The sequence below is a fragment of the Bos indicus x Bos taurus genome, chromosome 25 (assembly GCF_003369695.1).
Source record: "Bos indicus x Bos taurus breed Angus x Brahman F1 hybrid chromosome 25, Bos_hybrid_MaternalHap_v2.0, whole genome shotgun sequence".
NCBI lineage: Eukaryota > Metazoa > Chordata > Mammalia > Artiodactyla > Bovidae > Bos > Bos indicus x Bos taurus.
This window is the reverse complement of record NC_040100.1, coordinates 4,145,401-4,165,365: the sequence shown is the minus strand read 5'-3', so window position 1 is coordinate 4,165,365 and position 19,965 is coordinate 4,145,401. Positions and strand designations below refer to the sequence as shown.

The 19,965-nt window shown below is 57.7% G+C and overlaps 1 protein-coding gene across 2 annotated transcripts in view; it reads right to left on the bottom strand.

Moving 5' to 3' along the window:
* Positions 1 to 19,231, bottom strand: part of GRID2IP (Grid2 interacting protein) — a 37,156-nt gene extending 17,925 nt beyond the window's left edge. For both annotated transcript variants that reach the window (XM_027527495.1, XM_027527494.1), the window contains exons 1-7: positions 19,139 to 19,231; positions 17,182 to 17,614; positions 9,895 to 10,049; positions 1,895 to 2,143; positions 1,588 to 1,673; positions 747 to 816; positions 165 to 259 (exon numbers count right to left, since the gene is read on the bottom strand). In XM_027527495.1, coding sequence (XP_027383296.1) covers positions 165 to 259; positions 747 to 816; positions 1,588 to 1,673; positions 1,895 to 2,143; positions 9,895 to 10,049; positions 17,182 to 17,595 — 1,069 coding nt within the window. In that variant the 5' untranslated portion in view covers positions 17,596 to 17,614; positions 19,139 to 19,231. The remainder of the gene's footprint in view (positions 1 to 164; positions 260 to 746; positions 817 to 1,587; positions 1,674 to 1,894; positions 2,144 to 9,894; positions 10,050 to 17,181; positions 17,615 to 19,138) is intronic.
* Between the last annotated feature and the right edge of the window lie 734 nt (positions 19,232 to 19,965).

The following is a 19,965-nucleotide window of genomic DNA, read 5'->3' as shown; positions in this document are numbered from 1 at the left end:
GCTGGGCTGAGGACGGGGCTGGAGGGGGAGCCCTGAGGCTCCCCAACCTGGGGAGGGAAGCTGCAAGGGGGAGCAGAGGCCTCGGTAGACTCAGGAATCCCACCCCTGGTGACCCAAGTAGGGGCTCCAGTGGCCAAAGCGGCCCAGGGCCACGGGCGCCTCACCGCTGGCGAATGGGACGAGCCCCTCCTCCACCACCAGCGTGGGCATGGCGCCGCTGCCCTGGAGCATGGACACCACCTTGTCGTGGGAGCAGTTCCTGCCAAGCAGAGGTGGCCCCGGAGGGACGGCCCAGTGTGACCCGAGCGCACAGCCAGCGGCCGGACACCCCTGTCCTGCTGGTGGAGGCCGCACAGCGAGGCCACATGTCAGCCTGAAGCCAGGGCCCTGCCTCGCCCATGCATTAACCTCCTCTGCAGGAGAAGCTCCAGGCCCAGGGCCAGCTGGACACTTGTGGGTACAGGAGGTGTCATGCCCCCATCCTCTCTGGGTAAGTTCCCCACCCCCCGAGGGAAAGACACACACGATCTATTCAACTCTTCGCCCCAAGCATGGAGCCTGGGTGTCTCCCAGTTGGAAGGACGATTTGACATCCTGGAGGCTAGGAGGGTGGATTCAAGACTTCCCATAGGAGGGGGGACAAACAGGGGACCAACTAGTCAGAGGCCTGTGGCCAGGATGTCCCAAGAGTCAGAAGTCCTGGGGGTTGTTTGCCACTAAGCTCCATGTCCCCAACAGCCTCTGACCTCATGTCCAGTCCATTGAGGAAGAGGATCCGGTCACCTGACTTGAGGGAGGCATTGTCAGCCGGGCTCCCTGGAAGCAAGGTGAGAGGGAGGGTCAGCTGAGCAGGGACCCACCCCAGGGAGCCCCGTGACGTCCTGTTTTACAGGCGAGAGGATGGGTGGGTGGCAGAGATCAGAGGAGCCTTTCTCACAGATCCATGCACCAGAGAGGTGAGATGCAGAAGGAGCTCAGCATCAGCAGCTGCACCCCCGGGGATGGGTCACTGGAGGTGTCGTGCTCAGGGAGGGGCTGAGGGGGCAGGACAGACCCAGTGACCCAGCCCTGCGGGTGGTGACACGGTGAGAGAGCTCAGTGCAGTGCTGGAGCCGTTTTCCCCGCAGAGAGCGTCCACAACGGAACGCACTTCCCCCCAAGAAATGAGTCTTCCCTCCCCCTGCCGACCCCTCACCCCCTCACCAGAGGGGCCCCGCAAGGAGGCATTCCTCCAGATGTCTCCATTCCACAGGGTGGAAGAGGGGAGTCCTTGGAGTCTGGATACTGGGAAGAGGCCCTGGAGCCCTGCGGCCTGCCCAGCAAGTGCCCGGTTCTCAGGGGGCAGTGGGCACAGGGAGGGTTGCCTGGGGGCCCAGGAAAGGTCTGAATGGAAAACTTGGCTCTAAGGTGACCCTGCACTTGGAGGGGGTTAGCCAGGACTGGGGAAGATGGGTGATCTGGGTCGGCTGCTCTGGGACTTAGAGGACACAGGCTCCTCAAGGTTGGGACCTGAAGAGGGGAGTGGCTGCTGACCATCGACCTCACAGGCTCCTTTGCCCCATTCTGAACAACCCACCCATCCCTCACCAGGCAGGACAGACTCGATCCAGACAGGTCCATGGCCACGTAGCGTGAAGCCGAAGCTCTTGTTGCCCTTGTAGACTCGGACTGTCCTGGGGAGAAAGAAGAGGTGGGGTGGGGATCGCTGAGTGTGCCTTTCTCTGGGGAGAGGAGCCCGTGGGGAGCAGGGGATGGCAAGGTCCCGCGTCCCGCTCCCCTTAACCTCTCCTGGACCCCAACCCCCAGGTGGCCCCGCTTCGCCCCCGCGCCCTCGGCCCGGGTCTCCATTCCTGAGCCCACCGACCGAGAGGCGTCCGCAGCCCGTCCCGGGTACCTGCGCGCGCCCCCGGGGCCCGCGCGGCCGCCCAGCAGAGAGGCGGCCTTGCGCGGGGGCGGCTCGTCGGGGCGGCGAGGGGCGGCGCTGGCGCGCGTGGACACCAGGAGGCGCTCGGGCCGCTCCTCGCTGCGGCTCCGGCGCAGCCGCTGCGCGCCCTGCGTCCGCCGCGCGCGGCACAGCTTGCCCAGCAGACCCTGAGACACCACCTCGTCGAAGCGCGCCCGGTGCTTCTTGGGGATGAAGATCCTGCGGGCGAGGACCACAGAATCGGCAAACTTCGTGGGCGCCGTGCTGGGCGCTCTCCTCCGCCCCGGAGTGGCCCGGGGCATCAGTGTCCCCCTCGGGGCCTGGACTTGTGCCCTAGTGGGCCCAGGTCACACGAGGGCCGGGGCGCCCAGCTCGCTCCACTTGGGGAAAGCCTCCTTCCCCAGGTCCCCGTTACTCTGGACTCAGCGCCCTCCAAGCCCTTCCGTGAACCTGTTCCTCCTCTCGCCTTTGTCTTCCCATCTCTGGCTTCCCCGGACTCCCTCATGCCCTCACACCAGCCAGGCCAAGCCGCAGCCAGGGGTGCCCCCCGCCCCCCCCCCCTCCCCAGCCACCTTCTTCCTGCCTGATTCCAGGAGAAAACTCTGCTGGAGAAAACCGAAGCCACCATTCTCGCTGGGGTCAGACTTTGCCTAGACCCTCAGGAGACTTCCAGCCCCACCGCGGGCCCCCTGCCAGTCCCCTCAGCGGGGGCGGGGACCACAGCATCCAGTCCCGCTCCTACCCTTTGACCCAGCCTGTGGCCCCCGCCCAGCACACTCTGCTCTCCTAGATGACCTGGCTTCGCCCTTCAACACCCTTCCTCCAGTTTAGTCCAACATGTTTTAGGAAGTCCCTGCTATCAGTGCCAGCCAAGCGCTGGGCTTCAAAGCTGAAGGCACTGCGGTTCCTGCTCTGTGAGCGGTTGACCTGGAAGTGACGAGAGGCCTTGGGGAAGCTCGCACAGTCCCCTGTTGGAGTCCACAGCCTGGGACGTTTCCGTGGTGCCCCTGGGTCTCCTCTACAAGGTGGGAAGCTCTAGAAGACTGGGTCTGTAGCTCGGGTGTGAGCCACGGTGACCAGCCAGGGCTGAGCACAGAGTTAGGACTCAGTGAAGGAGGAAAGAGGGTGGTCCCGCAGTGGCCCCCCCACACCTCTGAGGAATGGCAGCGGTCAACATCCTGGGACTCCCTGGCCCCTGGCAGAGGATTCTCGGGCTCAGAGGGGGTCCATCTCATTCCAGGGTTGTGTGGCTGCCCACAGCTGAGGTGGAACCCGGGTTCTGGGCCCCCACATTGTCACCAGCCTCCCCTGAGGGCCCTTGAAATTCTGGTTGCTAGTGAGGCCTCCCTGGCTGCGTCCCAAGGTTCCCTTCCCTGTTCTCTGGACCAGGAGCCAGCGCCAAGGGCATGGGGGGAGGCAGGGAGCAGTGGCCTTGCAGCCAGCAGACATACAATCCCTCGGAGGTCACCCGGTGGCCCCCACTCAGCTCCCTTGATTTCCGTGGGTAGGTTTAATTAGGTCAGGTGGCTGCCTGGTGTGAGGGAAGGGATGTGCGTCCTTGGGGAGGAGGGTGCACCCGCTGTCTCGCCCCGTGAGCTCTGGTCCAGATCAGGACGTTCCAGGCAAGCGGGAGGCAAGAATGATGGCCTGTTCGGTTCTGCCAGAAGAGCCATCACCCGATACACTCATCCTTGCCCACCCCAGTGATTCCCGAAAATCCAGCGCCTCAGCCGCATTCCCTGGATGGTCCTTCAAGGTCTGCAGAGCCAGACGTCTCCGTCTGCTGGCCTGCACGGTCCCTGCCCACCTCTTGCCCAAGCAAAGCAGAGGTGACAGGTGCGAAAGTGTCTGCTTCACCCTTTGGGCTCCAGCCTCAGGCTCTAGAATCAACCCAACAGCCACAGCCCCTAGGTCCAACCCTCTAGCAGCAGTTAGAAAGGGCCTCCCCCACCCCCACAGTGGGAACCAGGGTGAGTCACCAACTGCCCCTGTGGGAGAAGGCTGGGTGCCCTCTGCTCTCCTCCGTGTCCGTAGGGCTGAGATGGGAGCCTAGCCTGTCTGGTGTGCCAGACGCCCTTCCTGGCTGGTGTGGGCCCTCCGTGCGCCTCAGTCTGGCCCATGCACTCCAGCCCTGGGTCTGCTCCGAACTGACAGCCCCGGCAGATCCAGGTGCAGTGGGGCCTCATGGACCACTGTGGCTGATGGACTGACGCCCCTTTGAACCGACGGCCCGACTACAGCTGTCCCCAGTCTCCCAGGTCCCTGCTGTGCCGGCAGGCTTCTCTGTGGCCACGGGGCTCTTTGGGAGGCCACCCGGTGACCCTGCACTCAGAGTTAGTCTGTTCTCTTAGGGGGCCAGGGCCAAATCCAACTCCAGATTCCCACTGGGGGCTCCCACAAGGCCCTCTCTCTCCATCACCGTCTCTGCCTCGCTCTCTGTCTAGTTCCCTGGATCTGTCCAGTCACAAGAAGGAAAGAGGAATTTTCAATTCCATCCTTGGTCCCCACCTCGCATCCCGACCCCTAGGGCGGCAGGCCAGTGCCCACAGCGGGGAACCCCCTCTTTAATACCTTCGGGTTTATGTCCACCCTCCCAAGCCCCTGCCCCCAGTCAAGCTGGCTCGCTGGGTACGCACCCAGAGCAGGGAAGCCCCTCGGTGCCCGAGCCCCACCCCTTTTCAAGTCAGCCGGAGGCGGGTCCGTCGCACCAGGGCGCGCGGTTCCCGGGGGCTCGGTACGCGCGGTTCGGGGAAACTACCGAAAGTGCCGAGAGAAGCCCTGGTCCTTCCCCATCTGGAGTCGGCGACGGCGGCGCGCCAGGTGCCAATTGCCCGGGGGTGCGGAGCCGGGAGCGGAGCGAGGGCGCGGCGACTCCACGCGCCTCTGCCCGGCGAGCGCGCTCAGCCCCTCCCGAGCAGGCTGGGCCCGCGGCCCCGCGCCCGCCCCTCTCGGGTGGCCCCGCCCCGCCCCGCCCCTCCGGGAACTCTCCCGTCCGCTCCTCGCGAGCTGGGGCCGTTCGAGCCGCTCCTCGGCCTCCTCTGGCCCGGGTCCACGAGCCCTTCCCCAGGCGCCTCGCCTCTGATCCCTCGGGCTGCAGCGCCCCGGAGAGTCCCCCGCACCGGCCGCGAGACCGATCCCGACAGTTCAGAGGAAGCTCCGATTGCCTTATGTAGAGTCAGGGAAGGCTTTCTGGAGGCGGTGGCCTTTATGCTGGGACTCAAGGACTCAGCCGGTGTCAGCCAGGGAGACTTTCGCCACTCACCCAGGGGGAAGCTCCAAAGAAGAAGAGGCTAGAGAGGGAGGCCTTGAATGCCCTTGTCAAAGCTCAGCCTGCACTCATGACAACAGAGAGGAGCCATGGGAGGGTCTAAGGGTTTAAGAGGAGGTGGAGGGACCCTGAAGGTTTTGGTACACCAGGGGTGGGGTGATGCTGAGAGGGGCACAGTGAAGGCTGTTAGGATGGGATAAGCGGCCAATTTCTAAGGAGTAGTAGTTAATGAGACCTGGGGGCAAGTGAGGAGGGGGCAGGTGAGGGTGGTGGTGGGGGAATAGGGGGTCTCCCTGAGATGAATGTGTTCTACTGGAGAGGAGAGGGGAGGACCAGCAAGGGAGGAGACGGAGCTAAGAAGAAAGGGGCATCAGGTCCCTTCTGGGCCTGCCACTCTCTGGTATCTGAGCAGGAGCTGACCCCAGGGACCCCACTGCATGGTCATGAGTCCTGGCTTCGGGTTGAAAAGGCGAGAATCTGAGTTCTAAGGACCAACAGATAGATGTGAAAACCACCCAGGGCATCCTGGGGAGGGGCTTCTCAAGGACCACTCCACGGGGTATGTGTGTGTGGGGGGGTCATCACGAGGCTCTCTCCCACCAGGAGGCGGCCACCACCCAGACAGGCTGGAACGGCAGAGGCAGGAACCCCCGGGGACTCAGCCTCTGTCTCAGTCTTGCAGGGAGCACCTTTCAGGGTCCTCCTGTGGACTCCTGTGGGAGGCCCCTGCAGACCCGAGGGTCAGTCTCCCTGCTCCATCCAGGCCATGCTGCCCAGCACATTTCAGCCCCCCTGCCTGGCCCCAGTGAGGCCCCCACCCTGGCGTGACCTCATGGAGCTGCACTTCTCTCCTGGAGCAGCAGGGAGCTAGAGCTTGTCTTCACTTGGGGTCCTCTGGGGCCTGGCCTCAGCCCTGCTCACGGTGAGCACAGCTCCCTGCATCCAAGCACGCTCACCATCCCGTCATGACAGAGCCCTTCCTGGTGGTCGTGTGCCAGCTGTGACAGCCCAGCACCCGGAACCAGGCCCACCCAAGGACCGTGACGACTCCACGTGTCTGTGGGCACTGGAGATGTGACCACGGAGAAGATGCTCCTGCTTGAATCTGGACACAGTCAGCCATGCACACACTGCTGTGGGGCCACCTCAAAGCTGGCGCCTCTGACCCAAAGCAGCACGAGGTGGGCCGGGCTGGCCTTTGCTGAAGCATCTGCCCTAGCAAGAAGGTACTACCAAAGGGCAGATCATACTCGGGCAGGGCTTCTCAGTTGGGGGTGACTTTACCCCTCAGATGACATTCGGCACTATCTGGGGACAGTTTTGGTTGTCACAAAATGACAAGCGGGAGGAGGGTGTGCTATGGCATCTGGTGGGAAGAGGCCAGAAATGCTGTAAGCTAAGTACAGGAGCGCTCCCAACAACAGAGAATCATGTTGCTAGTGCTGGGGCTGAGAGACCTCTCTAGGGAGAAAGAGACCTCCCCCAGCGTAAACCAGTTTAATCGAGCATGTGCTAGATGCCTGGCACTGCTTCTGACACGCTGTCACCGAATTTTCCAGATAACCTTGTGTGATGTTGTCTCTGACACTTGTCATTAAAGCAGAAGAGGGCGAAGGAGGTGCTGGAACGCTAAAGCCCAGTTTCTCAATGCATCTCTTTGCTGCCTGCAGTTGGCAGTGTCTGTTTGCATGCTTTCCCACCAAGAACCCCGCTGGGAGCGCATGGGAATGATCAACCCTGTTTTATGGATAAACTGTTGAGGTTAGTGAATCTGCTCAAGGTCACACTGTCCGTGAGTGGACTGGGGGTTCAAGCGAGGTCTGCCAGGACTCAAAACCCAGCTTCCCCAACCACCTCAGTGGCTTCCCTCACCCTCCCCTCCCCTCTACCCGATCCTTCCCTTCTTTGCTTGTTTCCTGAAACACTAGCAGGGTACGGAGCCCACTTTGCTTGCCTGTTCCCTCTCAACCGCGTCACACTTTCCGAACTCCTTGGCCTGTCCTAATTAGAAAGTCATTTTTATCACTTCATCAAACTGGGATCCCTTTGGGGACAGACCCAAATCAGGCTCTGAGCCACAGGAGTAACTGCCGTCGTAAAGAAAGATAAGACCCTCTACTTACACTGCTGCCACTGACCCAAATCTCACCCTCGGTGCCACACTAAGATGAAGAGGCCACGTTGGCCAAGACTGATGCAAGTTGCGGATGGACATGCTCCCCATATGCGCTGTCCTGTAGGGCGGCCACCAGCCAGATGGGGCCACTCCATACTTGCCGTGTGGCTGGTGAGACTGTGAAGCTGAATTTTAAATTGCATTTTATATTAAGTTTCATTTTAGAGAGTGACATGTGGCTAGTGGCTACTGCTCTGGCTGACCCAGCTTCACGGTCTCACTGCTTCTTCTTTCTCCGCAAGTCCTCTGCTTTGGCCCCTGGACCACCCTCAGAAGCTGCGTGGTGGTGTAAGTGGTTCCAGCCTTGGTCAAGCGTGCACACGCACCTGCACACGTGTGTCTTCATCTACCCCAGGTGGCCAGGTTGTCGCACTTCACTGTCCTCGGTCGCAGGGTCAGAGCCCTACCGAAGCAGGGTGACTCACAGCTAGGCACGGTTGGTACTTGAGGTTGGGCTCCACAAGGCGGCACTCTCACCTTGGCATTCTGGGGTTCCCCTCTGTAGCTGGATGCCTGGCCCTGATGAGCTATCTTCCCTCCTCCACAGGACACATGGCTGCACCCCACTGGTCGCTGTGCAGCCCTGGAACTGCCGCCTCCTCTGGCCACCCTGCCCTGACTGCCCTGTGCTGCCCTTCAGCTGGTGCTCAGCTCTCAGAATCACAGAAAACCGACTCTATGCCATTCCTCCGTGCCTTCTCGGAGCTCTCTCAGGAAGGGGCTGCATGAGGATCACCACTTGACCCCTAGAACTTAGTCCATCAGCCCCTGGAGCCCGGTGGTGGGGGTGGGGAGTGGGGGGATGGGGGCGGAAGCCACGGCTGCCAAGGGACCCCTCTCTCTGCAGAGCCCAGCTGGGCGCCGCCCCCTCCTCCGGCAGCCTCCCCAATTTTCCTGTCGCACTTGACACGCGCTGACAACAGAGGCTGCTGTTTCATCTTCCCCAGCGGCGCCCGGGGGACGCTGCGGGGACCGGGCATCCCCAGGGGTCCAGCGTTCCCGCTTCCCAGGCTCTCAATCGAGCACGCCCAAGGGGGCGCCCCCTCTGCCCACCCGCTCTTCCTGACCCGCTGCCAGCAGCTCTGGACGAGCGGTGGACGGGAAAGGCAGGCACGGGGGCTGTCCCAGGAGTCAGACTGGCTGGCCCGGCGGAGGCGGCGAAGACGGAAGCCCGGGCAGCGCCGAAGGGAGGACCGATGAGGCGGACCGCGAGGGCCTCCGGCTGCTAAGAGCCGTCAGACACGCGTACCAACTTCCCCGGGGACAGCCTGGCCGCCCGGCCCCTGGCCCAGCCCTGGTGCGGAGGGGCGGGGCTGCCGGCCCCAGGGAGCCCTTCGGTTCCAGCGCATCATCTCTGAAAATTTGTTTCTAGATGTAACTTTTTTTTTTTTCCTCTCCGGATTTTCCCGGCAAGGGGCAGACCCCTAACTCACCCCAGGCAGCTCATGGTGGCCTCTTTCGGTGGCCTTCTGTGCTCCGCTGCAGAGCAGAGGCGCGGCGACCGGCTTGGGGAGTAGGGGTGGCCAGCCCGGTCCCTGACATTGGCCAGGCCCACAGGGAGGGGCAGGCTGCGGGGTGAATGGCAGCGAGGGGAGGGGACGGGCTGAGCCCAGGAGCGGGAGGGGCGGGCTGGGGGAGCCGGCGCCTGCCCTGGAGGCAGGGGGTGCAGAGCCAGCCCCGCAGGATCCGGGCGGGGAACGCTCCACTCAGGCCCAGGGAGGTCTGATCAAAGCAGTGCAGTGCGGGGCAGGATGGGGGTGGAGGTCAGGGGGCTGGGGAGAGTCACAGGACCTACCAGGAGATTTTTTTTCCCCCTGAAGAATGAATTTAGAGTCCAAAGCTGAGCAGAAAGTGTTCAGTCAATTGGTTCATGTTCTTGTGAATGCTACTCATGTGCTGTGTGACTTTGGGGCAGTCCCTTAACCTCTCTGAGCCACAGTCTCCCTCTGGAACGGGGACAATGATAGTACTGGTGGGATTCAGTGAGAAAGTGTTTCTCTGGGGCCCTAGTGAGGTTCTTGGCTCCCGGCTGGCATCATCAAAGGGCAGAGCGAACACATTGTCACCAGGATTCGGGGGCGGGGGTGGGTACCAGGGATCAGGATGGGCCCAGCACAGTCCCATTCCTGCGGCGAACTGTGACGCAGCAGTTTCTGGCCCTCGAACTGTGCCATTATTCCCTCTCAGTGAAGAGCTATGGGCATCTTGGTGATAACGTTGGAGGCTTCTGTGGTCTGGGTTTGGGACAGAGCAGGGCAGCGGGAGGTGGATCTTCTCTGCAGCCCGTCCCAGTCCAGCAGTTGGCAGCCCTTCTTTCTCACTCAAAGTGACACCCTGGCAGCGGCAGCACCAATAGCTGTCCTTTCCAGGGTCAGCCTTTGGGGTCACTGACACAAAACCCTAGTTTTGGGGCAATGGGGTGTTTGGGGTCCAGCTCAGGGGCTGACCACACAGCAGCAGCAGCACCTGGGGTGGAGGCAGGAGAACAGACACCCCTGCCCACCCATCCCAACTCTGAATGAGTACCTGAGGTTCTCCAGGAGGGGCCTGCGGGCCTCGGCGGGCAGCGCCAGGGTGAGCGCCCACACCAGCTCGTCCACCCGTTGCTCCGCCGCAAACTGCTTCAGAGCAGCAAACACCTGCTCCTTGGCGGTTGGCTGGTCCCCCAAGGTCTCATCCACCTGCAGGGAGGGGTCTGATGAGTGGCCCGAGGGCCCCAGGGTAGAATGCTGGGGAATCAGTACCCCCTCTCCCTCCCTCACTCAGGACAGCGGGCGTGGCAGTGCTGCCTGGGCCCCGCTGTGCGCTCCTCACCCAGACCCCGTCAGACCCCACAGCAGCCCCCACGAGGTGGGCTGGGCCAGCGTCTTCATTTCTATCGAAGGGAACTGAGGCCGCTAGAGGTAAGGTGACCTGGCCAAGGCTGTAGGGTCAGGACTCAAACCCAGAGATGGCCCATCTACTGACTATTGTGAGGATCAAAGGAATCGATCTGTGAGCTTAAACACGTGCCAGGCGCTCGGTAATTGCTAGTTACTATTATTGTAATACTCTACTCCCTTCCACCATGCTGCGAGCCGAGAGATCACACAGAGAATGCTCTGGCTCCACGAGATAGCCCCGGAACACGCCTCGCTCCGCATTCTGACTCCCTTAATGCTCTCTCCGGATCTGTTTTCTTCACCTTTGTGTACAAAGCAGCTGATGTGGGACACAGCACATCTGCTCAGAGGATTCTGTATGACCACTGGACATGGGCAGCTCAGTGACAGTGTCCAAAGCCTAAAAATGCACCTGTCATTTTACCCCACGATCCTGCACCTGGGAACGTATCCTCAACGAGTCCTGACAATCGCACGATGACGTATGAGTGAAGAGATACTGAGACGTTGGAAGTAGTATAAATATCTGACATTATGGCTAAACAGTTGTAGCACATCCACTTGGGGGATAGTTGTCTTTCTTTGGCTATGCAGCCAAGATGGAAGGAAGTCCCATATCAGGTGGCAGTCGAGACCCTGGTCCTAATGGTGCAGCCTCGGGCAATTGGAGGCTGTTGCCCAGGGCTTTGGTTCTTGAAGGAATGAGGCGGAGATGTGGAGACATGGAGCGCACGCAGGGCTGTGACAGAGCCCTGTAGTGCGCCCTGAGCGGACTCATCCTGAAGGCTGATTAGGACAGTTGTGCTCTAGGTTGCACATTCTTTCTTGGTTCTAAGCCGAGGAGAAGCGGGTGACAGAGAATGAGATGGTTGGATAGCATCACCAACTTGATGGACAAGAGTCTGAGCTAACTCCAGGAGATAGGGAAGGACAGGGAGTTATGGTGTGCTGCAGCTCATGGAGTCACCAAGAACTGGACATCACTTAGCAACTGAACAAGAGGAGGTCTCCAGTGCTGACTCTATGAACTGTTCCTCCCCCAAATTTCTTTTCTGCCAACGTGAGTAGAGTCAACTTCTGTTGTTTCGCAGCCAAGTTCACTCCATACTCTGCAATATTGGGTACCATTGATTCCAGGGTGAGCACTTTTTTTTTTTTTTTTCCAAACTGTGGGGCATGTGGGATTTTAATTCCCTGACTAGGGATCAAACTCATACCCTCTGCGCTGAAAGGTGGAGTCTTAGCCACTGGACCACTGGGGGAAGTCCCTGTGTTTTAAATTTTAGCATCTCTGAGATCACTTTGTGCCCTGTGGCTAGCTGTCATTCCTGTGCGTGTATGAATTTGGTCATAGGTCTTATATTATTACTTCCACAGAGTTATATACATTGCCTGTACTAAATATGTCCAAATAAGTCTAAAAGCCCTCTATCACCAACTACAAATTAAGTGACAAGAAGATAAGGAAGCACGTGTCATGGGTTAGGTGGCTGGTAATGGACAGTGTCTAAGGTTTGACGCAATGTGGTACCATTTGGTCGGAGAGAATGATGCTGTAGGTCTTTATTTAAAGACCGTGGTATGAGGAGTGATGGCTAACGAGTGCAGGCCTTCTTTCTGGGTAATTATGATTATGCTCAGTCGTGTCTGACTCTTTGCAGCCCCATGGACTGTAGCCTGCCAGGCTCTTCTGCCTGTGGAATTTTCCAGACGAGAATACTGGAGTGGGTGCCATTTCCCACCCGAAGGTATCTTTCCAACGCAGGGATCAAACCCTCACCTGTGTCTCCTTCATTGGCAGGTGGATTCTTTACCACTAGCACCACCTGGAAGCCCTTCTAGGTATGATGAAAATGTTCTAAAATTGTGGTAATGGTTGCACAGCTCTGTGAATATACTAAAAACCACTGAACACACTTTAAATGAATAATTTGTATGGTATGTGAATATATCTTGATAAAGCTGTTATAAAATAATGGAAAATGTTTGTGAGAGACAGGCAAGGTTTCAAATAGAACACACAGTGTTACATTTTTATCAGAGATAATTATGCACAGGTCTGCAGAGGGAATATGCAGTAAAGTTCATAGTGATTTTGATTATTTTTATGTCAATGCTTTCCTTTTTTTTTTTTTTTTAAATTTGTCCACTTGGCATATGAGATCTTAGTTCCCTGACCAGTGATCGAACCTGTGCCCCCTGCATGGAAGCTTAGAGTCTTAACCCCTGGACCACCAGGGAAGTCCCTAGGTTCCCATTTTATTTTTTAGGCAGTGAGCTTATATGACTTATACAGTCAGGAAAAGGCATGCATGTTATCATTGTTCCCTTTACTTCTTTATTTTTTAACCGTTGTAAAAATGCACATAACATAAACTTTACGTGCCAGCAAAGGTCTGTCTAGTCAAGGCTATGGTTTTTCCAGCGGTCATGTATGGATGTAAGAGTTGGACCATAAAGAAAGCTGAGTGTCCAAGAATTGATGCTTTTGAACTGTGGTGTTGGAGAAGACTCTTGAGAGTCCTTTGGACTGGAGGGAGATCCAACCAGTCCATCCTAAAGGAAATCAGTCCTGAATATTGATTGGAAGGACTGATGCTGAAACTGAAGCTCCAATACTTTGGCCACCTGATGCGAAGAACTCATTGGAAAAGACCCTGATGCTGGGAAAGATTGAAGGCAGGAGGACAAGGGGATGACAGAGGATGAGATGATCGGATTGCATCACTGACTCGATGGACATGAGTTTGAGTAAACTCCAGGAGTTGGTGACGGACAGGGAAGCCTGGTGTGCTGCAGTCCATGGGGTCGCAAACAGTCGGACACCACTGAGCGACTGAACTGAACTGAAGATAAAATTTACCACTGCAACCATTTTAATATGTACAGGTCAGTGGCATTAAGTACATTCACCATGTGGTATAACCATCACCACTCTCCAGTTCCAGGACGTTCTCATCCTCCCAAATGGAAACCCTGCACCCATTCAGCAGTCACTCCTCATTCCCCACTTCCCCAGCCCTGGGGAAACCACTAATCTATTTTTCAGCTTCTTTGGATTTGCTTATACTGAATATGTCTCATGGCTGGAATCTTATAGTATGTGGGCTTTTCTGTCTGGCACTGTTACTTTTAAAATGGAGCAGTTAACCACTGTCTGTCCACACTCCAGCAGATTCCCTGCCTTGTTAGTCGAGGGTCTGGGGGTGCCTCTGGGTGCTGACATCCTGAGCCGACCCTGAAGCAGGGGTGGGAGGCTGGGTGACTGGGCGAGCCCGGGAGGTGGCCATGCTTCTCTCTTAGGCCCATGTGGGTCCCAACTTCAGCCAGAGCCGGGGCTGTTCATTATCCCTTCCACTCACCTCCAAACGTATCAACAAGCCCCTCATCTTTCCCCTCCACCCCCCACTCTCAGACGATGAAGAACCGGCCCCCTTCCTGGGCAAGGCCAACCCACAAGGCCACCGAGTCACCAGAGTCCCCACTCTCTCTTCCTGCCACCTACTTGTCACTCAGCTCTCAGCTTGAAAGTTCCCTCCTCAAGGAGCGTTTCTGACCACTTTGATCAAGTGGCCCCCAAGACTCTCTCATCTCCCTGTTTAGTTCTTCCCTTCAGTGATCATCATCTGAAATAGCTAGTTTATTGAATTGTCCATAGACTCAATGGACGTGAGTTTGAGCAAACTCTGGGAGATAGTAAAGGACATGGAAGCCTGGTGTGCTGCAGTCCATGGGGTCACAAAGAGTCAGACACGACTGAGCGACTGAACAACAACAACATCACTTTGTCCACGTACTTGTTTCCCACAATGCGTGATGGCAGGCTCCCCTCTTGGTCCTGTGCACAGCTGTGTCCCCACTCCTTGCCGGTCAGAGGGCCGTAAGCAACAACAGCAAAATGCATGGACTTCAGTGACTCTACTGCCTCCTTCCCTTTTGCTCATACCAATTGTTCACTTCTCTCCCCACCTATAAATAAATCAGTAAACTCCTCCCTTTACTCCACAACCCTATCATCCTCTTCTTTCTGTCCAGAGTGTCGACCCTGGCTATTTTCATACAACTGTGCTGACCCGCTGCAATCCCCCCCAGCCCTTGCCACAAGCGCTCCCTGATGCCACTGATCTGGCCGAGGACCCCAGACGGCCCTTGATCGCGCATGATCTCCAGCTCGTGGTTTGCCCCTGAACGTCAGAATTGTATATACAACTGCTTCCTAAATGGCAGCACGGGTGGGTGAGGAAAGGCTTCCCAGAGAGGGTGACATCACAGAGGGTGAGCAGGTACTAGCAGGCGGCTTCGAGGGCACCCAGGCCAAGGCCACGTTCTGTGCACGGCTGAGTCCTAGCAACTGCACCCCGGATCTCCTTCACCAGATGAGACCTCGGCCCGAGACGCAGACCTGACACGTTACTCCTGTCCAGGCTGAGCACAGGGCCTGGTGCGCTCAGGAAGCGTTTACAGAGCTGAACCAAAGAGCTGTAGGCGGCCGGCCGTTCTCAAGGCGCGCGGGGCAGGCTGCAGCACCAGTCACCCCCTCCTCCAGAACCCACCAGGCCCAGGGAGGTCAGTGGCTTTGAAGCCAAAGCCAGCTGCAGCCTCGATTCAAAGGAGAACATGACTCTCTGGAAAGATGTTTTATGTAAGAAAGAGGAAAAAATAGCTCCTCCCTCCTGGGGCCCCGCCACAGCGCGGTTTTGGTGTCAGCTATTACCCAGACGCTCTCAACCTACATCGAAGCATGAGGCACCATCACGGGACACTAATGGATTTTCTATTAAATATCAGGCTCTGCGAGGAGGAAAAACTGGGGCAGGGAGAGTGTTGGCGAGAACCCGAGAGCTGATTGTCGGAAGCCGGTGGGGGGGCTCCACAGCTGCCCTTGATCTTCCGGAGGTGGTCTTTTCTGGGGATTTGTGGAGCTGCTTGGCGAGCTCTAACCAGAATCCACCACTCCCTGTTCCCCCTTGTCAGAAAATGCACTGAAGCTGACCTGGGCAGCTGGTCAGATTCCTCCCTAGGCCACAACCTGACTTTGTTTCCTCACCAAGTCCACTCTGCCCATCTGGGGGCTCTGATCACCTCTCTTCTGACTCCCCAGGGATTGGATGGAATCCGGGGCAGATTTTTGGGTCTACAGTGAGTCATCTGGGATCACAGCAGACTTTACCAGTTGCTATGGTCTGAATGTTTGTGTCCCCCCCACCTCCAAAATTTGTGTGTTGAAAATCTAATGGTCCAGGTGATGATGGTATTAGGAGGTTGGGCTGTTGGGAGGTGACTAGGTCATGAGGGTGGAGGTCTCATGAATGAAATTAGTGCCCTTATAAAAGAGCCTCAGGGATTTGCTGCAGTCTGGTGGTTAAGACCTCACCTTCCAGTGCAGGGGGTGCAGACTTGATCCCTAGTTGGGGAGGTAAGACAGTCCACATGCCTCTTGGCCAAAGAAAACCAAAACAGAAAACAGAAACAATACTGTGAATTCAATAAAGACTTAAAAAAAAAATGGTCCACATAAAAAAAACTTTTTTTGAAAAAAAATAAATAAATAAATAAAAGAGCCCCAAAGAGATCCCTTGCCCTTTTCACCATGTGAGGACAAAACCAGAAGTTTGCAATCCCAAGCAGGCCCTCACTCAAGCATGTTGGCAACCTGTTCTCAAATCTCATGCCTCCAGAGCTGTGAGAGGGAAATTCCTGTTGCTTATAAACCGCCCAGTCCGTGGTAGTTCGGTTATGGCAGCTGGAACAGATTGAAGCACCGCTGCTGCTGCTAAGTCGCTTCAGTCGTGTCCGACTCTGTGTGACCCCATAGACAGCAGCCCACCAGGCTCCCCCGTCCCTGGGATTCTCCAGGCAAGAACACTGGCGTGGGTTGCCATTTCCTTCTCCAATGCATGAAAGTGAAAAGTGAAAGTGAAGGCGCTCAGTCGGGTCTGACTCTTCTCGACCCCATGGACTGCAGCCCACCAGGCCTCTCCGTCCATGGGATTTTCCAGGCAAGAGTACCGGAGTGGGTTGCCATTGCCTTCTCTGATTAAGGCACCAGGGCTCACCAATGTTTCTAGGGGCTTCCTTATAGCTCAGTCGGTAAAGAATCCGCCTGCAATGCAGGAGGCCTGGGTTCGATTCCTCGGTTGGGACGGGCGATCCCCTGGAGAAGGAAATGGCAATCCACTCCAGTATTCTTGCCTGGATAATCCCATGAACAGAGGAGCCTGGCGGGTCCATGGGGCCGCAAGTGTCGGACACGACTTAGTGACTAAACCACCACCAGTGTTTCTAGGTCTTCCCGCCTTCCTGGACACACAGAAGACCACATTTCCCAGCATCCTTTGGGAGCAGTGGTGTGATTAGTTCTGGCCAATGAATATCCATTGAAAATGCAGGGATTCGCTTCCTGCCCCGCTTGCCCCCAGAGTCCTTAAGAGTTGCTCTCTTCTAATACGTGAAATCTCGGAGCTTCATATTGAGATGGAGAGAATCTCTGGGTTGAAGGAATCATTCTATGTTCTGCTTTCTACCAATATTATTGTCTGTATTCTACTCATCTACATTTTGATCAGGCTGGTGGTTACAAGGGTGTATGCCTATATAAAGTTCCTTAAACTGTACACTTAATGAATGTGCTTTACTGTATATCTGTATTACCTCAATTAAAAAAAGAAAAAGAAAAGCAACTCCCACAAATCAAGCAAACAAAAATCACGAAAATTAAGGACAGGACTGGAAGCTTGAGCATCACTATATTTCTGATAAATCTTTCGTTAGAAGCTTCCTTAGCGCCAGGCTCCCACTCCTGGCCTGAGGAGGGCCTGCCCGGCTCCTGACGCTCTGGGCCCACAGTGCCCAGCCCCTCAGAACAGCGCCCCTAGAGCCCCACCCCAGACCGCCTGTCCCTTAGGGCCCTGCCCCGCCCTGCGCGCCCTACCTTGCGGCTGAACTCCTGGGCTTTGCGCCTGCGCTCTCGGTGCACGGCGTCTGGGCGCTTGCGGCCGGCCAGGCGTAGCAACTCGCGGCCCAGATAGAGGCCGCGGCTTGAGCGCGGGATGCGTAAAGCTGTGGTCAGCGGCTCGCAGCCGGATCCCGCGCCGGGGCGGCCGATGGGGCCGGGGAGCACGCCCAGGCTGGGTGGCACGCGCGGGCAGCGCCGGGCCAGGCGCACTAGGCGCTCGCGGCTCAGGCCGGCCACGGCCAGCCCCTCCACCTCCAGGATCTGGTCCCCGGGCCGCAGACCCCCGGCGTGTGCGCTGCTCCCTTCCACCACATCCAGTACAAAGCAGGGACCCGAGCCCCCCAGCCGGAAGCCGAAGTCCTCCGGCCATCCCTGGTTGGTGGCCGGCATGGCAGTGGCGGCCGTGCAGCTGGAGGAAGGAGAGAGAGGTCACAGGGGATTCCTTGCGGCCTAGCCTGCGGGGCTGCATGCCGCTCAGACTCAACGCATGTGCCAGTCTGAGCCGCTGTTCTTCCTCTGCCTCTGTGTGAACCATCAGTTCTTAGGATATCCCCTGACCTCCTGGACCCGACTGTGCCTGAAATTCACCAGTTTCGATGTGACAAAAGGACTTGCCCTTGGTAGTTCACAAACTCCTGCTGACTACGGGGGTTATTTGCCCTTTGAATTGACCTTCTTGAGGAGCCATGAGATGGCTGCTCTGGCGCGGGGGTGGAGCGGGGGTGGGGGCGGGGGTCGTCCTCTGGGCTCCTGGCTCTAGGACAGGCTCAGGGGAGGGGAGGTAGCTCTGTTCTCCGAAAGCAGATGGTGGCGTGGGCTGGAGACACAAACGCATCGGGGGTGGCAAGGGTGACTGCCCTGGATGGAACAGTCTCTGTGTGTTTTTCCATATGTCTGATGAGAGCAGGGATTTCTTACAGGCATCCATGGATGGCCTCTGAAACTGTAGGTAAGATATGATGTAAAGGCTTAGGTTTCTGGGGAAGAGTCCGTAGTTCTAAGGAATTCTAACCCTGGCTTAGAAGAACCCCTGGGGGCTGGCTTTTGAAGGCCCTGGTTTTGGTCCCCCTCAGCCTTCTGAAGATGTTTAGACAGCCCTCCCACCTACCCTATGGGTGTTGTGCTCCTGTTGGCTCCGTCTCCCAGGAGCTGGCCTCTCCCAAGACACTCTTGGAGTTGGGGGCAGGGAGGAGGCCCCCAAGAGTATCATGGACTGGGGAGGAAAGGCCTCCAGTGACATCCAGTGGGATCTATCACCTGCCACCAGAGGGCTCGGTGTGAGAACTCCTCACACTGGGTCGGGTGGGGCTGCCATACGCCGAGGCTGGCAGGCTCACTCCCGAGCCCACTCGGGGGCCCTGGTCCTCCTCTGCCAGGCAGTGGTGCTGCCATGGAGCCTCAGGGACGCTTACCTTGTCACACGGGGGTAGCGAGGGACCTCTGGGTTCACGGGGCCCAGGTTGGGAGGGGGCATCCCTTGGTCTTGGAGGGGCCTGAGATCAGTTCTTGCCCCATGAGTCCAGCAGCCAGCTCGTGCACGGTCAAAGCCGGGCTGGCTGGAAACTGGATGGAGCCAGGCGCTGCTCCCCTTCCACGTGCACACCGGCTCTGACCAGTGACCTGCGGCGGGGCTGCTGCTCAGAGGCCAGAGCAGCTTGCTCCCAACCTGTCTACACCCAGCCTGGGGAGCCACAGAGCCGAAGAGGCTGCTGGCACTCAAACCCCTCGGGGCTTTTGAGGTGTGTCCAGCCCTCCAGTGCATCCTCAACCCTGCAGGTTGACCTAAGCCCTCTCCCACCCATGCAGAGCTCCCCTCTTTCCCCTTCACCCGGAAACAAGAAATCCAGGCTCCCGACAGGGCTCACCAGGGGAGGCATCCCAGGCTACCAGTCCCAGAATCTTGGGTACCGCGCCTCCCTCCGGGTTTGCTCACCTTCCTCCCTGGTGACGGCAATGACTTAGGGATCAGAGCACGGTGCTGGCGGGACACCTGGGGACGCTTGCTTATTGCCAGCCCTCTGCTGCTCAGGGCCGTGGCATTGGTTACTAATGCATTGGAGGTGACAGCTGGAGTTTCTAAGGCAAAGTGATCCTCCGAGTAATCTGAGAAGGCCCCTGTTACCAGGCGGACCAGCAGCATGGCTGGACAGCTTGGCCAGCGCCCAGAGTGGCCGGCTCCTGCTGCACGGTCCTGGGGGTCTGCACAGGGGTCCCCAGGCAGGAGCCAAGACTGACCGGAGCTAGGCCTGGGGCTGGGTCCACCCCTGAGGCTGCAGAGCTTGGCAGGTGTGTCAGGAGGATTCAGCTGGGCTGTTTTGGGGGGTGTGTGTGGCTCACTCAGTCCAGTGATGGCAGAGGGGACACTGAGACTCACTGAGGCGTGATCTGATCCCCACAGAGGACACCACTGCCTGAGCCCCAAAGGCCAGGCTTAGTGGCGGGAGAAGGGGAGACTCAGGCCAGAAAAAGAGCTTGGGATGGGAGAAAAGATGCTGACCTAAGTAATTATGGAAAGGAGCGGAGTCTGTGAAACAAAAGGCAAAGAGAACCATGCATAACACCGTGCTCTAGTGGGTAAAGTTGGTCCCTGCAAGGGTGCAGGTTAACAATTCTGAAATCACACTATACATGCACATTGGCATTAAGCGATTAAGTCAGTAGACCATGGGAGCCGGATTTCTCTCTGTTGTAGTGGGAGGTTGCAGATGAACGTACAACAGACAGAAACATTTATAGATATGCACATGGACATAGCTTAGT